A 16,481-nucleotide genomic window follows, 5' to 3' on the forward strand; every position below is an offset into this window, starting at 1 on the left:
CTTTACTCCCATCTCTCGCTATGAGCGGAGGGGAGGGCAGATTACCCCAGAGCTGCCCACTGAAGGGCTTCTTGCACCTCCCTCTGCTGCATGTGGCACTGGCGACAGGCCAGCGGCTAGGTTAGCGAGCCTTCGGGACCGAGCCAGTCTGACGAGCCCCGCGTTTCTGGCGTGGGAACGGTGGAAGAGCCCTGGTGAAGCTCTGTCCCTGAAAGCGTTAAAGCTGCGCTCCTCCCCTCGCAGTACAACCCTCTCCGGGGACCTTCCCAGCAGCCTTTGCTGGCTCTCCCCCGGCCAAACAAAGAGCGCAGGAGCTTTCAAACTGCTGCAGCTCCACGCCGAGTTGGGTACCGGAAAGGGGCCGGCGGGGGCCTCTCTAGTGGAGCCCAGCCGGGCTGGCAGCGGCTCAACGTGGCCTGGATCGTTCCCACTCGCCGTACGTAGACACGGGGATCGGACTCGTGGTGCGTGTGCTTCCCTGGTCTAATGGGGCGCGGCTGGGGTAATGGGGAGGCGTCTCCAAGTCACGAGCACTGGCCAGGGAACTGCCTGCCTTGCTGGCCGCGCCTCGGGCTGTGTGCCATCTAACGGCGGTATTCCTGCGCGCTGGCTGGGACCTCTGGCTCCGCTCCCTGTAGCCCCGGGTGTCTCCTGAGTGCGGTTTGGTGGCTATACGTGGGGGTCCCTGCTGCTGCCCTGGTTGTAGATAGCTGAGGGTCAGGTCTCTGCGAGCCGTGACATAGCCAGATTCACGTAGCGAGTCAGTGTCAGCGCGGGGTCAGAAATCAGAGGGGGGAGTGTGGAGGGAGCAGGAGGTGCTATTTGCTAATTCGGCCTCTGTGGCTTCATACCCATCACTTAATCTCTCTGTCTCCCTTGTCCTAGCCATAAAATATGAGCAACAATACTGACTGCTACCTTCTTCATAGAGGTGGACAGAGGGTGGTGCTGTTAAGATTTGTCAGTGCACAGTCAACAGGTGGAACTTGGATGTTCTGAAGGCAAAAACTATAACTGGATTCAAAAAAGAATTAGATAAGTTCATGGAGGATAGGTCCGTCAATGGCTATTAACTAAGATGGTGAGGGTTGCTACCCTATGCTCTGGTTGTCCCCCCATCCATTCCCTGCATCTAGGATGGGTCACTTGAGGATTGCCCTGTTCTGTTCATTCCCTTTGAAGCATCTGGTATTGGCCACTGTCAGAAGACAGGATACTGGGCTAGATGGACCACTGGTCTGACCCAGTGTGGTGGTTCTTATGTTCTTAATGTTTGTAGAGTGCCATAGAAGTGTGAACTATGACTGTGTCATGTGACCAAGTGCTTTGTTTCTATGTCTGTCTTTTTAGTTAGAGGGTATGCCATCACTGGCATGGAGATGCTTATAGAGATGGGTCTCCTAAAACTATAAAGTACCTAGGTGATCAGTTAGCTAATGCTTCAATTGCACAGCATGCTGAAGCACTCAAGTTTGATTGTTGTTTATTTTATTATGAAGTGGATGGTGGAAAGATGCACTTGCCCAGTACATGGCATTGTTCTATTTGACCATGCAGCACCGTGCCTGTTGCACAAAGATTGAATCCTGGTGCCATCTCATCATAAAGTGTCTCATTGCTTATGGTTTCCATTCATTGCGGGCACTTTAGGCTCTGTTTTTGTTTAAATTAAGATCAGAGGTGTGTGACTCTCTCCACGTGTGCTAATGAGGTGAGCATTTGGCTTTATGGGATGTGATCGCCTGTCATGCTGGCAGTAAACAAACTGCAAGGTGGGGAGGATTTTACCTATGTGCTCTGGAAGCTGGAAACCTTTCATCTTAATTGCATGTGTAATAATGAGACCAAATTGTCACTGGAGGGAATTGAGATGACATATTTGCAACGACTGCACAACTGGGTATTAAACACGTAGGTTTGAAACTGTAGACAAGAATTTTTTCTTGGTTTCCCTCTCCCCTCATTGTTCCCTTCCGAAAATAACATAGACGCTGTCAACTTGAAAAATCAGAATTTACCTTGAAGTTGTAGCGTATTTTTATCTGTAGACTCTGATCCTCTGGATTTTGATCCACCTACACCATCATGGTTTAAAACTGATCCTTGCAACACAGTCTTGCTGCTAGTTCAAAAACAAACAAACCTGTAACTTCTAGTACTGTACATGGGTGAGAGTGCATCAGCATCAGTTTGTTTGTGTAGGATCTGGGGGCTTAAAAATGTGCAGTGATGCATGGTTTTTCAGTGACATTTATAAAGCATGCCCTGCCTCTGTATGAATATGCTTGCTAAATATTAAACCTCTTTATCCCAACACAAGGAACAAGAATTACATTTTCTTTAGACATTTGCAGGACACACAATAAGTCAGAGGTGTGGGGTGTGTGGTTTTATTTTTAAATTCTCCAAGCTGCTTCAGAATCACGTGCTGGTGGGGGAAACTAGGAGGCTTAAAGCTATAGTAGCATTTTTAAGATAGGTCAGTAGTAGGTAGTCATTCTCCCTAGGGCACTCTTGGGGCTTGTCTTCACTACCCGCCTGGATCGGTGGGTAGAAATCGATCTCTCGGGGATCAAATTATCATGTCTCGTTGGGACACGACAATCGATCCCCGAATCAATGTGCGTACTCCACCAGCACAGGTAGGAGTAAGCGCCGTCGATGGGGGAGCCGCGGCAGTTGATTTGCCGCTGTCCTCACAGCGGGGTAAGTCGGCTCGGATACGTTGAATTCAGCTACGTTATTCGCGTAGCTGAATTTGCATATCTTAAATCAATTCCCCTCCAACCCCCCCCAGTGTAGACCTAGCCTCAGTCAGACAGACATAGTGGATATGCTGGATCGCTGGGACTTTTGGCCCATAACCTCTTGTGTCTCAGGAAATCAACTTCTTTTGGCAGGAATTTTGCTTTCTTTCTAACCTGTGATGTTAGATGGCCTAACTTTAAGATCAGTGGTTCTTACTGAGCAAACAACATTTTTCACACTTGTGTAAAAGCATACAAGGTAAAGATCATAACACTTAAAAATACATAACACACCTTTTTTCTGTAGTCTCAAGATGTATCTCACCTTCTGTTTAAGGATCTTAGTGCTTCAAAACCAAACTATTTTAGCCAAACTTCTTTGAAATAGGGAAGTACTATCGTCCATTGTACAGACTGTGCAAATGAAGCACGGAGAAATTGACTTGTGTAGACATAGATCTTGCTGGGCATGAGTAAACTTGCATATAGCTTGATTTGAGTGCAAGATTGTAAATAAGGGTGTGACAGGCTGTGTGCTGGAGATTTTCAGGCTAATTGAGATAAATGGGAACAGTGTGAATTGATACACATGAAATGTAGATAAGGTAAAAACATAAGTTATTAGTCCTTACATGATGTGCAAAGCGATTGGTCCTTACATGATCCATATGATGTCCAAACCAATTAGATTAAAAAAGTATAGATGTTAGTAGCTAGGAAAAACATATATAAACTGTGTAGTGTGGGGTCTAATTTGGAATTGTGGCATCACCCTGTACCTAACCCTGCTCAGCAAGGGAACAGAGCTGTTACATGCCTAATAAAGTAACCTTAGTGATGATCTGGAGTCGAGGTGAGTGTTTGGATCACAGAGAACTGGATGGAGCATTCTCCCAGAACTGGATGAGGTGTTCTGGGTAAGCCAAGTGGAAAAGATTTTGGAGGGAATCCTAACAACTTGTCAAAGGCTAGAGAGAGAGAGATACTGTGGCAGAGTCAGGAATGGAACCTATCTTTCTTCCAAGTATTGTGCCTTAGCCAGAAGTCTCTTCTTCCTCTGACATACTGAAGACTGACAGAAAAGTGATATTGTTTGTTATGATGCTCTCCCTTAGCAGAGAGTGAGTCAGCATGGCTCAGATAATGGCACCATCTTCATTCAACCAGCCAACTGCTCTTCTGATAACCAATTTCTCTCTTGTAACAAACCTGCTCCTAGGCCTTTTCCTAAAGCAGCTACCTGAATAACTAATTCTGCAGAGAAAATCAGGACTCTGTAACACACAATGTTTGCACAGACTTCTCTTTAGGGTTGGATGGTTTCCATTTTGTTAGCTCTTTGTCTCCACAGTATGACTTGACTAAAAGCTAGCACAGTGGAGAACTGTGCTAAAGAATTGCCAGGGCCACGCTACCAAACCCAGAAAGGATTTCATGTCTGTTCTGTAGAGTCTATACTTGCAAATGTTCTTGACTAGCTTGGACTGTTTTTCATGTATAGTTTCACCAAGATTTGGTTTAGGACATTGTGGCACTGACAGGCCAGCTCAAGCCAAAGCCATAGGGCAATTCAGTTGTGTATGAATATCAAAGAAATGTTAAGTGTAATAATATGCATAGACTAATTCACTCGTGTTAATTGAGATAAAAGGAGATGTCAATTGTATTGTTTTCGCCTATCTATATCCTGTTGTTTGCTATCATATTACAATTACACTAGGTATATCCTGTAATTAGATAATTAGATCAAAGTGTGTGGTAGTGAACATCAGAAGGTATTTGATGTATAAATGTCATGAAAACTAATGAAGGATTGTTGTTTGCTATTAAAAACATTTGCATTTATGTATAATTCTGTAACTAAAATTACTCCTCAAAGAAATCTTGTGAAATATTAATGAAGGACTTAATGGCTGTACCAGGAAATGCTAATTTCAAAGCAAGGAGCCAGGTAGTGAGTAAAAACACTTGTCAGAGTGTTATCTGCGGAAATAAGATATAAATACTGATTTAAAGAAATGCTCTTTCATCTCTATTTGGACTCTTACAGGGAAGATACCAAATGCAAAGTGGAGATCCCCTGAAACAACTGAGTTCCCGGAAAAGATTTTCGGGAAACTGGGGGTTTAAATGATAGCAGTTGATATAATAGACTTACAAACTTAGACTCACCTGGTAAAGTATTTTACCTGCTTTAACCTCTAACCCTCTCATTTCTTTTTCTTAGCCAATAAATATTTAGTTAATTTACTAGAGAATTAGCTGCCAGCGTTATCTTTGTTCTGAGATACAAAGTATCAATTGATCTGGGTAAGTGACTGATACTTCGGGATTGGGAGTAACCTGATTTGTTATTGACCACTGTCGGAAGACAGGATACTGGGCTAGATGGACCTTTGGTCTGATCCAGTATGGCCGTTCATATGTGATTTTCAGTTTATGTGACCATTATCACTAAGGCCAATTTGTCTGAGTGTCAGGGTAGGTTGGAGTGCCTAAGGGGACTGTCTGTGACTCCGTGGTAAGACCGGTATAGTGATCCAGGAGTGCACATTTGTTACCGGCTTGGTGAAATCTGCTAATAGAATATACCACCAGTTTGGGGTGTCTGTCCTGTTTTCTAACCCTCTGACCTGAGATTGGCACTCACAGTTGTGAGCCACTTTAGACAGTGTGACAGACTGATATTTTATCTCTTCCTGAGCCAGTGCACCTTTCCCTGAAACACCGTCTACCCAGCTTGCTGGATCCTTTTGATTTCTTTCTCCAGATACAGCACTTAATGTTTTCCAGTCAGTACTGTAGACGAAAACATCATCCACGTAAGCTGCTAGGAAATCCCCATGCCCCTTAAAGACTATGTCCAGCAGTCTCTGAAATAGGGACAGAGCACCAAGTAACCCAAAAGGCATAATCGTAAATGGAGCTGTTACACTAGGACTTGTGCTGTTGCCCAGTGCTACCAAAGACTGAGTTGCTGTCCTGAGGTGCATTTCTATGCAAGCATGACCAGTCCACTCACCTCCATTAGTGGGAGGCTTTCCCAGGTGTGTAGTTACTCAGAAATTGATGATAATGTTTCATTTTTTTAAAGTGTTTTTTCACCCTTCTGTTTGCCCTTATGGCTCCCAGTCCTGCAGATGGATGTACGTGGTGGGGATCCTTACTTCCCACATAAAAGCCTGTTAACATGGCTCTGCATGGGTACAGGGTTTTGCCTGCATGCACCTGATTGCATGATCAGGCCTTATCTATTTACAACTGAAATGCAACTCTATGGAACATAGCCAGGTAGGTGAAAGAGAGGGGTATTTTGGTCAAATACACTGTGCCAAAACTCTGCTGTTAAAAAGGGCAATGGGACCTTTAATATCCATGCAAAGTAGACAAGACCTCTGCTTTGTAGGATTTGAAAGACCCACTCAGTGTAAACTGCATGGAGTTCTACTCTGGAAACGAGAGCTGTGTCAGCCCTGCTCTTTGTGTGATCGTGGTCAGGAAGTGGGCTGAGCAGCCGTTTCAGGGAATATCATATATATTTCTATATGATACTAACCTGTTTTTTCCAGCAACATATTTGATTTCTGGCTTACAATGTATGTCATTGGCCGTGATGAGATTCAGATGTCAAGGGGAGTCGGAACACTGGAATGCAAACATCGCCTAACATCAGACAAAGTGTCCTACATTTAACAGTAAATGCAATCGCTAGTCAGCGATGCTTCCCCAGCCTCCATGAATAAGTGGCATTGTCTCTAACAGTGGGACCACAAAACCAAACTGAGGGGAGATTTCTAATGGAAACTCCAGCAAATTCAGAACTGCAGGTCAGGGAAGCTACCTTCTTTTTTAAAAGATTCTTTTTCTCTGTTCAAAAAGAGAAAAGCTAAGAAGTTAATGAACCTCTGGAAGGGTCATGGTGGAAGAATGTAAAGGTCTCTTTAATAAATGTGTAACTTAGTCAGTTATGTTACATAACCTTTGTGCCCCGAGCAGCCACAGCGCTGTCATCAAAAACGATGTGGAGAACTCGGCCCTTACAAATATGTAGCTTGTTTGGTAAAGGAAAGCTGGAAGCATGCAGAGGGATCAATGTAAACAAATGCTAAACAGAAAACAAGGCAGATCAGAGCTGTTAAAGTACAGACTTGAAATACCTAGGTTATTAGCTGCTGGAAATACCTAGCACTGGAATGGGTTACCTAGGGAGGTGGTGGAACCTCCATCCTTATTGGTTTTTAAGGCCTGGCTTGACAAAGCCCTGGCTGGGATGATTTAGTTGGTGTTGGTCCTGCTTTGAGCAGTGGATTGGACTAGATGACCTCCTGAGGTCTCTTCCAACACTAATATTCTATGATTCTAAGATTGAAAAATTTGGGTTTGTTTAGTCTGGAAAAGAGAAGACTGAGAGGGAACATAACTGTTTTCAAGTACATAAAAGGTTGTTACAAGGAGGAGAGAGAAAATTTGTTCTTAACCTGTGTGGATAGGACAAGAAGCAATGAGCTTAAATTGCAGCAAGGGAGGTTTAGGTTGGACATTAGGAAAAATATTCCTAACTGTCAGGGTGGTTAAGCACTGGAATAAATTGCCTAGGGAGGTTGTGGAATTTCCATCATTGGAGATTTTTAAGAGCAGGTTGGATGAACATCTGCCAGGAATGGTCTAGATAATACTTAGTCCTGCCATAAGTGTGGGGGACTGGACTAGATGACCTCTCGAGGTCCCTTCCAGTCCTATGATTCTATGAATATCTAGTCAGGAAAGAGAACCTGTTGCTCTCCTGGGCAAGCCTGTTTTCCTCTCCTGAGCAGGAGCAGTAAAATAGCCAGAGTCTTGCTGTGCAATTTGTATAGTGCACCTAAAACTAGCCAGAATAAAATGGGATCTACAATCATTCACCTCCAGTTTGTTGGTCTGAATTTTGCCCAGTTTAGTAAGGAACCAAAAAATGTTACTATCTGACAGCTTTACAGTGGCTTTTGTGACATGGATCTGTGGGGCTCGTTCCAGTATCTAGTGCACAAGAGCCCACATTCATAAACCACCATCACAGAACCAATTACTGTAGTCCTGTTAATCTTTGTACAAAGGCTAAGGTCTAATGGACCATGGAGAATGCCCTAGCCTCTCCTCCTTAGAGGCGTACTCACCTCATCCCTGGAGAATATTGATAGGGCTGTATGGAAAGAGCTTGCACTACTGTTGTCTGTGCTGCACTCTTTCTGGAAAGGACTCCAATCTCCAAGGATGTCATGTTGGCAGCTTTCACAAGCAGAAAGTCACTTGAAACTACAACCAACTGATCATGACCTTGAATATTCCTGGTCAATGGGAAATCTAAATGCTGACATAATTACTTATTACAGGTGCTGGTAAAACAAGAGTGGTCCAAAGGTGTCTCCAAAGAATGGATGCCTGAACCATCTTAAGCTAGCCCCAGAGTGAATTCTCCATAATGTGTTGGGAGGGAGAGAGATTCCTACCCAGGTACATTTGACTGAACAGGAGTGGAACTAATGGTAAAGGCAGGCAGCTCTCATGCACTAATGACAGGAGAGCTGGGTCCCTGAGCGGGATGGTACAAAGTGGGAAGCTTCTCCAAGGAATTAGGAAGCTGTGGAATTACCAACTCTACTGTCCCTCCTCATTGTTCCCTGTCCCTGTTCATGCAGGGAGTCTGGATAAATCCAATGCATAGTGGCTCAGTCAAGACCATGAGTTATCCTGCTGTGGGGAGTTCTTGCTGATTGACTGGAGTCCAAAGGCATCTGCCAGTGTAAGAGGTGTGAGTCCTGTAACAAGGGGAGTTAACTAGATGGTGCTAGAGCATACTTCTGCGACTGGAGTTCAGGTCTTGGTTAGAAAATACTTGAACAAAGCAACTGTTCCCCTGTCTAGAGCAGGGGCTTTTGACCGTGGGGTGTGAACTGGTGTTAGGGGTTTGCAGCCATTCTGCTCTTCTCATATTGCTAAAGGGCAGGGAGGTCCGAGTTACTGGGGAGGGATCGTGGTATGGCAAAGGCTGACCGTCTCTGGTCTGAAGCTAATAACAGCATGTAAACAAATCCTTGTACCCAGAGATACGTTTGGTCTCCCTCAGCTTTCCAGTGAACAGGACCTAGTGCATACAACAGCGTATGGATAGTTTTTAGTTGTAAACAATTCTGGATCAGAATATATTGTATATCTCTTGAATCTGGTTTATTCCTCTCGGTCTCACAAAGGGGGGAGTAAAACTCAGAGGGACATGGTGACTGCTCTGAAATTAGATTCAAGGAGACTCCATTTTTCCCTGTGGCTTTCCCTGGATAGTTTGCAATAATCGCTGTGCCTTCTTGGCAGACCAAAGGAACTGCTTTAATACACACACATGCCAGTTTGGCAACAGCTCATGAAAAGAGCTGATGTTCGCTTTGTGGCTGCCACGTGAAGTAGTTGCCTTAGAAATGTCCATGATGATGAAGTAGCTTGCTAATATCTCTTGCTTGGAGAAAACCAGGTATGCCCTCTAAGCTGCTACAGAAATGCTGGGGGGAGGAGGGATGATGGAAATGACTCTGAAACCAATGCTTAAAAAAACCAACCCTAGGTGCTGCTAACAACAAAGTGTCAATACATTAGTTCTGGGTCTTATCCATCCTTGCCCCTCTCCCCTCCACTTCTTGCCTTGCTCCCATGTGTCCCACCTGCTCTGGATGCCAGGCTGTCATAATGAGCCTGGGTTCTCCATCATTCAGGCAGCTAAATTACAAACAACCCTTTTTAAACAAAATAACAGCAGTAGATCTTATCAGAATTCCCTGCAGGCAACAAGCTGGCTCAGATAACACTGGCAGAATAGCCGGTTGCAGGGAAGGCAAAGCTGGGTGCCTGCTACTGCTGTTAATTGTGATAGCAGTGTACATGTGAGTGCATGCACCCCCTCATTCCCTTTCTTCCCTTCCCACTGCCAGCGCATCTGACCGCCTAGCCTCAGCAGTCTGGTTTTGTGGCCAATGTGTGGGAGATGGATTCAGGTGGGAGTCTCAGATTCATATGATCTGGGCCCTGTGGTCTGAGGAGGACCCCTGGAGCAGCAAGCAACATGTTGTGCAACTGGTCCCTGTCCCAGCAGCACCCTGTGCCTGAGCCAAAGCCCACTGAAGTCAGCGGAAATATGTCCATTGAGGATAGTGGACTTTTGAATCATTCTGAGAGGAGAAGCTGGGTGTAGGGAGCTTCTTACAACAACCCTGGGTCTCCCCAAGATGGGAGCTGGAGGCAGGGTGTGCAGGGGAGATGGGCAGCGTCTGGGAGTTGTATGGCTATCTTGGTGGTAGGGCAGTGCAATTTAATTGTGGGGTATCTTTCTTGATGTGCTTGAGGTGGGGCATACAAAGCTTGGTGGTGCGTTGGTCCAGTATAGTCTTAATCAACTCCTGCTCAGATAAAAATCCAAGCCTTGCACTCTTAATTTGAGGGCACCCAATACTGGTGACTTGGGGATTTCTCCGCACCCAATCTCACCTCACACTGCCTCTGTAGGTGAACCCCTTGCTAGAGTATTTCCTCTTCCCCTTCACTATGTGATGGTTTACTCTGCTGTTTTGGGAATTACCCCTAGAGTCCCTGCCTGAGACTGTTATGATGGGTATATGGAAGATCTACACTTGCCTTTGAACTTATATGCATCTGAGATCCTTTCTACTACAGTTGATAATTAGTTAACTGTATGTTTGTTTTCAAAGGTGAAGAATTGAACAGCTTGATAATCTAAAGGGAAGGCTCTGAAGCAGCACACAGTGATGATTTGCTCACTGAAGGTGTCTTGTGGCTTAAAGGAAAAGGGTTAAAGAGCTCCAGCATGACTCTGCCTCCCTGCTGTGACCTGCCTGAATGACCCTGCCATACCTTCCATATGGAATCCTGTCAGCTGGCAGTGCTAGTACTGAGATTTACTGGAGAGTCTGATGAGAGGAGAGCCAGGCAACCGGGTGCTAGGGGTTCTGCTGACTGTGCTCGTCTGAGCCAGGGCAGTTCCATGCCAGTGATTAAAGTAAGCAGCTGCAAAAACATTGATTAGGGTTTGAGCCACAGCTGTCGGGCTGGAATTCAACTGACTTCTGAACTGGCCAGTTCCAGCAAGTAGGGTACCACATGCACTCAAGAACCAAAATCTGAACTCTGCCACGACAGCTCCTGGCTGGCATCCCAACAGCTAGTGGGGTCCCCCACTGTCTTCTCTCCCCCAGCCCCAAAAAAGGGTGTTCACATAGTCAATACCAAACAGAGTGACCGAGTCCCATCTGATATGACAGGTCCGGGATGCCCAGGCTAATTGAGCTTGTTAAGGTCCTGGGATAGCGCAAACAATTTTTAATAGTGATGTGACACCTGGTAAATAGCACAGGGGCTTCCTAGTGGATGGGAAACATTCCTTGCTATTTGTAAAGGAGGTTAGAGGATCTTTTTTTTTTTTTTAAACAACTTTCAAAGAAGAGGCTGCACAAGGGTTCTGACTCCACTCCATCCCTTTTTTTCTTCTTTTGCTTATAGGATGAAGACAGCTAGCTGAGCCCAAGGGAGTTGATCCACAGTTTGGTATGTGAGACATATGCCAACCCTCCAACTGGGACACTAGCAAGTTGGATTTAGCCTGCCACTTACCCCCTCAGTGTGACCGGCCCAGGACATACGGGTTGCCACTCTCGTTCCAATGGGCTGGAAGTTGAATCTCTTTCCACTTTGACAAGGGAGACACTCCACTGCTGTGCCACTTCCTTCCTGTTCCTCTCCCACAAGGAGCTGCAAGCCTGAAAAGAGTGGATCCTTCTATGTCTCTGATGACCAGGACAGCATCCTGCAGCCGCTATCGGTCTGGAGCTGTGGTGACTCCAGAAAGGACCATGGCTACTATAGGCAGCCCTGGGACACAAAACTAGCAGAGGCTTAACCTCTTCACTTGCACGGCATGCCCTCTTGTGCCACAGATACTACCTCTGTTACTACCCACCAAGTGCCTTGTCTCCTTAACTGGCTTCTGGGACGGGAGTAATGTCACTAGGGTCCTCGTGGGAGGAACATGGCTCAGCTGGCTGTGCTAGCAGGAATCCCGACTAAGGATGTAGCTACAGAACACTAGCACAAAAAAACAGATTGGGAGGGGCTTTGATCCATGCCCCTTGTCCTGCCGAGTGAGCGATGGGCCGCTTGGATGACCATGCCAAGAAGCGGATAGTGGAGCTGCGCAAAGCCGGGCTGAGCTTCCGCAAAATCAAGAAGGTCCTAGAGCTGGACAATATCCGGGTGACCCCGCAAGCTGTCTACCTGTTCCTCAAGCGTAAGAATGTGGAGCCGGCACAGCCTCCAGGAGCCTCCCATTTCCAACCAGCTGGAGGCCGGGGGAGCAGGAGAACGGCCATCAACCAGACTGGCTGGGAGGATGAGCAGCTCTGGAACTTGCTGCAGGAAAATGAGACTGAACAGAACAAGCAGACGGAGCCCAGAGGCAGCAGGCAGCCAGGTCCCAGGACCCCAGCACTCCCCGGAGGAGCCACCGTGAGCTGCAAGGAGCCACACCTCAATGATAACCAAGACTGCAAGGATGGCATCAAAATAGTCAGCGTGACATCGCTGTGGAAGGATAGTGGGCAGTTTGGGAAGGTGCCTACAGTGCCCATGGGCCCATCTCCAGCGGCACAGCTATCCCCTATTAACAGTAAGGCCTGGCTTTCTCATTCGTTGTCCATTAGTCTTGGATAGGCCTCTCCACTTCTCTAAGCAGCCTGGTGAGTTGCCAAGCAGTACCAAGGGTCTCTGCTCACATCCCTGTTTTCCAAATCCAGGCAGGCTGGACAGGACTCTTAGGCCCTGGAGCATAGCTGAGGTGGGGGGAAGTGCATGGTGGAGCTGGAAGGACTTAGTCCCTATAGATAGAGGGGTCTCACTTCTCTGTGGGGCTGGGGAAAGGCTGGCACTCAGTTCAAGGGTCTCACTTGAAAGTGCTTCTCTCTCTGGTTACTCTGTCAATCCATCCAGGTGACAACTGCTCTGGGATTCGGACCTCAGCTGTGGATAGCCACCCGGCTCCACTCCCATCAGCCACGGCGCAGCAGCAGCCGAACACCAGGGGCAGGATGTTCTTGTCGCCTGCCAGGAATCCAGCCTTAATTGTGAAGAAGAAGATTGTGGACAGGGCCATCCACCTCCAGAAAAAGGTACAGGGCTGGAAGAGGCAGACTGGCCGTCCTGTGGCTAGAAACCCCTTCTCCAGCCCAGCAAGACTGGGGATCTGCTCAGGCAGCGACCCATCAGGTTACAGTTAAATTGGCCTGAAAGGGCTGGTAACACTCTCTGCGTCCCCAACTGGAGAAGGCTCTGTGGGAACCCAGGCTCCAGTGCGCAGAAGGGACAAGGAGATCCTGGGCTTCTATGAGGTGCCCTCTCAAGTGACCTGCTCTGTGGAGTTGGGTGGGGAGGACACAAGGCCAGCTTGTGGGGAATGCAGCTGTCTTCATGCAGTCTGATGGACTTGGTGACTTGGGCCCAAGGCTCCCCTCCCCCTTTGCCTCAGCAAGTTGGATTTTTGCCCACTCAGGATCCTTGAGGTCTGTTTGTGGCTCTGTGTGGCCTTGGACAAATCATTTCCCTTCTCTGTGCCTCAGTTATTCCTGCTTAGCAGAAGGGGAAAGGCTGCCCTCCCCCATGCTGGGGGAAGTCCTTTGAGGGCTTCTGTCGGCAGGTGTCCTAGGTACTCTCCGACCCGCAGGCTCCACTGGTACCATTCCATAGCGTGGGTGGAAGCTTCCCCAGATGCATTCCCCCCACTTTGGACACTGTGACAAGGACTTTGTTACTGGTGGCCCCAGACCCATCCTGCACGACAACTGGCAACACCTGTGCCTCATCTAGAAAAGAAGAGCAGGAAAGAAATGAGTTTTTGGGCTGAGCACTGCCAGCCGGACCAGAGACCCATGCTCTGTGGACTTCTAAAGAACAGGTTTGGTCCCCACAATTGCTCCAGACCCTGGCCCAGATGGTAGCATCTGTTCATTCTGAGGTCTGTGCTGGAGAGGAAAGGGGAGGACTGAGGGACAGCAGCAGAGCTGAGCAGGGAGGAGAGAGACAAGGATTGCAGGAGGTGCTGCAGGGTGGCAGTGAGATGCATTGGCAGAGCTTAGGGGAGGGGAGAACCCAAGAACAAAGCTGCAGGTCAGGACTGAGCCACACTTGGACACTAATTTGCACAACTGAGCTCTAACAGGCACTCGTGAGCTCTAGGCTCACTTGCAGTGTAATAAGGAATATTGAATCCTGTGCATGGCTGATGCTTGTAATTCTCCGACATTGACCAGGCAACCATTCACAACGGGCACAGTCCATCTGATTCGACAACTGTCCTGCCCTTCTTGGTGGGAGTGCAGCCGGCCAAACAGCCTCCCAGGGCAAACCCATCTGTCATGGCAGCCTCTATGAGCCGCAGTGCACATGTAAGTAACCTAAGATGCGCACAGTCCGTAGGCACTAGCCCATCGACTGAACAAACAGTTGCCATGGACACCAGGATGAATCACCACAATACATTCTGGCTGGCTTGTCATGCTTCCTTGGGACAAAGCCGTAAGTGGCATGGCCACCTGCTCTTAATGACTCTGAGTGGATGCTGATCTCTGCCAGGACTCAAATGTCAGGATGCAGAGATAGCATGGGGAAAACGTACAAGGCTGAGGGGGCAGATTGAGTTAACATTTACTGTCCCGATGGCAGCATTTCTGAGGTAAGTAGCAGAGTAATGAATAACAGCCAGGCAGAGGCAAAGCTGGATCTGAGAGGAGCCTGGTGTTCTGTATTTGCTCCGCTGCTAGGCCCACCCTGTTCTACTGTTGCTCAGATGGCCAGCCCAATCTGTGCCCTGCCCAGGAGTCTTGCTTTCAGAAGTGAACGTTGCTGATTGGGGAAAGAGGAGCATGTGGCTATGCTAATGAGGATCCCTACTCCAAAGTGTCCCATTAGAAGCTGTTAGTGCACCCCATTAGGTATTTGGTCCTGGCTTCCTTTCCATGGAGCACTGCCTCAGCCCCACTGTGAATCTGGCTGAACGCCCACATCTGCACTAGAAGTTGTGGTTGCCCTCCTCCAGAAAGGTCATGTATGTAGGCTCCATGTTAGCAGATCAAGAGAGTCCCACAGCTGCTTTTCTCCCTCACCAGTGAGGCATTTCCTAGCAGGCCTGAGCATACAGTCCTTCTTGCTGCTTTCTGAAAGGCATCGTCTCTTTCAGTTTTGAACACTGCAAGACTACTACAGAGGGGCCAAGCTGAAGGTGCACTGGCACAGCTGGGTGGTGGGCAGGGCTAGAGTAGCAGTGGCAACGTACAATGGTAGATAGGATTGGAGGTCAGGTCAGATCACAGAGGGATGCAGCTGTCTGATGTTAGCTGGCCTCATCTCACATGCATACCTGCTAATTCTTGAATGCAGAATAAAGAGGTCTGTGCTAAGCTGGTTCTATAGGAAATGGCCCGTCACTGCATTTCTGATCTTTCTTCCAGGTCAAAGATGTCAGCACTCAAACGGCCTTGCTTAACTCTGCATGTTCTCCAGGCAATCAGAACCCTGTGTGGGGTGGGCAGATGCTGGCCCCTTCACTCATCCCCCATGCCATTGCCGAGAAGCTGGATGCTGTACACACACAGGTGCAGAAACTGACACATGCAATGCACGCGGTGCTAGAGAGGCAGTGCCGCATGGAGCGCCAGCACGAGCAGCAGCAGCGTTTCCAGCAAGAGGTGCTGATGACGCTTCAGCAGCTCAGCTCCACCGTGAGCCATGGGACAGTGCCAGGAAACGAGCCCTGTGTCCCCTTCAGCAGCATGGCTGATCCCTCGCCCCCTGTGCCAAACTTCAGCCAATTCAAGATGGAGCTTATCTGATGAAAGGCTGATGCTAACATTCATGAGCCTGGGCATAAGAGTGGCCTGGAGCTAGCTCTGGACAAAGCAGCTGGCATGGGCCACCCTAGCCAAAATACAAAGGGATCTCAAGCAGGCAGCTGCAGCTGAGTGAAGAGAAGCAGGCATTAGCACTTCATAAACTGCAGCTCTAAGAGCCTGGCTAAGGCCCTGCTACTGCAAGAACAGAAGACTGGGTGGAGGAAGGCCACCAATAACACCAAGACTCAGTCTGCTTCGGCCTAGTTAATCCAGCCCTGCTGCCCCCAGGAAGAGGCATGTACCAATGGGAGGCTGAAACATGTTAAAGGAAAGCCTTAATTCTAGTCACTGTATACAGCAAATGAAATACTGGTTTAGCCCCCAAGGCCCAGGTCCAAAGGATATGGAACTCCAGCAGCTTAGAGAGGCTGGCTATAGCCAAGCACCATGTTACATAGAAGGAAAACATGGTGGCAGGCATCACTCTCTCCTTGGCAGAGAAAGCATTTAATGCTTACACAGGGAAGGGAGCGTGAGCATAGAATGTCCAGGAGCTTGGGTTTTGGATGCTTTGTGCCCTTTCTTTCAGAGTGGTATGTGGAGAGTAAAATAATCTCAGTAAAGTCTATACACCCACTGCTCTAGAAACAGACTGGGCTCTATGTGGCATGTTGGCTGTTTTTCATACACCAACCTCCCTATAAGAGTATGACTCCATGGTAATGAGACACCAGCTGCAATCACACCTATCTATAGCTAAAGTACTGGAACAGTGAAGCCAGGGCAGTGCATGCTGCAGGGTAGGCTAGCTGCAGGGATA

The 16,481-nt window shown here is 47.7% G+C and overlaps 1 protein-coding gene across 7 annotated transcripts; it reads left to right on the plus strand.

Annotated features, from left to right (window-relative positions):
* Positions 1 to 299: 299 nt before the first annotated feature.
* On the plus strand, positions 300 to 16,298 carry LOC128844879 (uncharacterized). 7 transcript variants are annotated; one of them, XM_054042972.1, is made up of 6 exons: positions 300 to 464; positions 10,478 to 10,785; positions 11,286 to 12,447; positions 12,768 to 12,946; positions 14,084 to 14,218; positions 15,281 to 16,298. In XM_054042972.1, the coding sequence occupies exons 3-6, from the start codon at positions 11,931 to 11,933 to the stop codon at positions 15,659 to 15,661; spliced, it is 1,212 nt and encodes a 403-aa protein (XP_053898947.1). In that variant the 5' UTR covers positions 300 to 464; positions 10,478 to 10,785; positions 11,286 to 11,930; the 3' UTR covers positions 15,662 to 16,298. The 7 variants fall into 7 exon arrangements, with proteins under 7 accessions (XP_053898947.1, XP_053898948.1, XP_053898946.1 ...); XM_054042973.1 differs by having other exon boundaries at positions 300 to 436; XM_054042974.1 differs by lacking the exon at positions 300 to 464 and adding an exon at positions 640 to 655.
* Positions 16,299 to 16,481: the final 183 nt, after the last annotated feature.

The sequence above is a fragment of the Malaclemys terrapin genome, chromosome 10, assembly GCF_027887155.1.
Source record: "Malaclemys terrapin pileata isolate rMalTer1 chromosome 10, rMalTer1.hap1, whole genome shotgun sequence".
NCBI lineage: Eukaryota > Metazoa > Chordata > Testudines > Emydidae > Malaclemys > Malaclemys terrapin.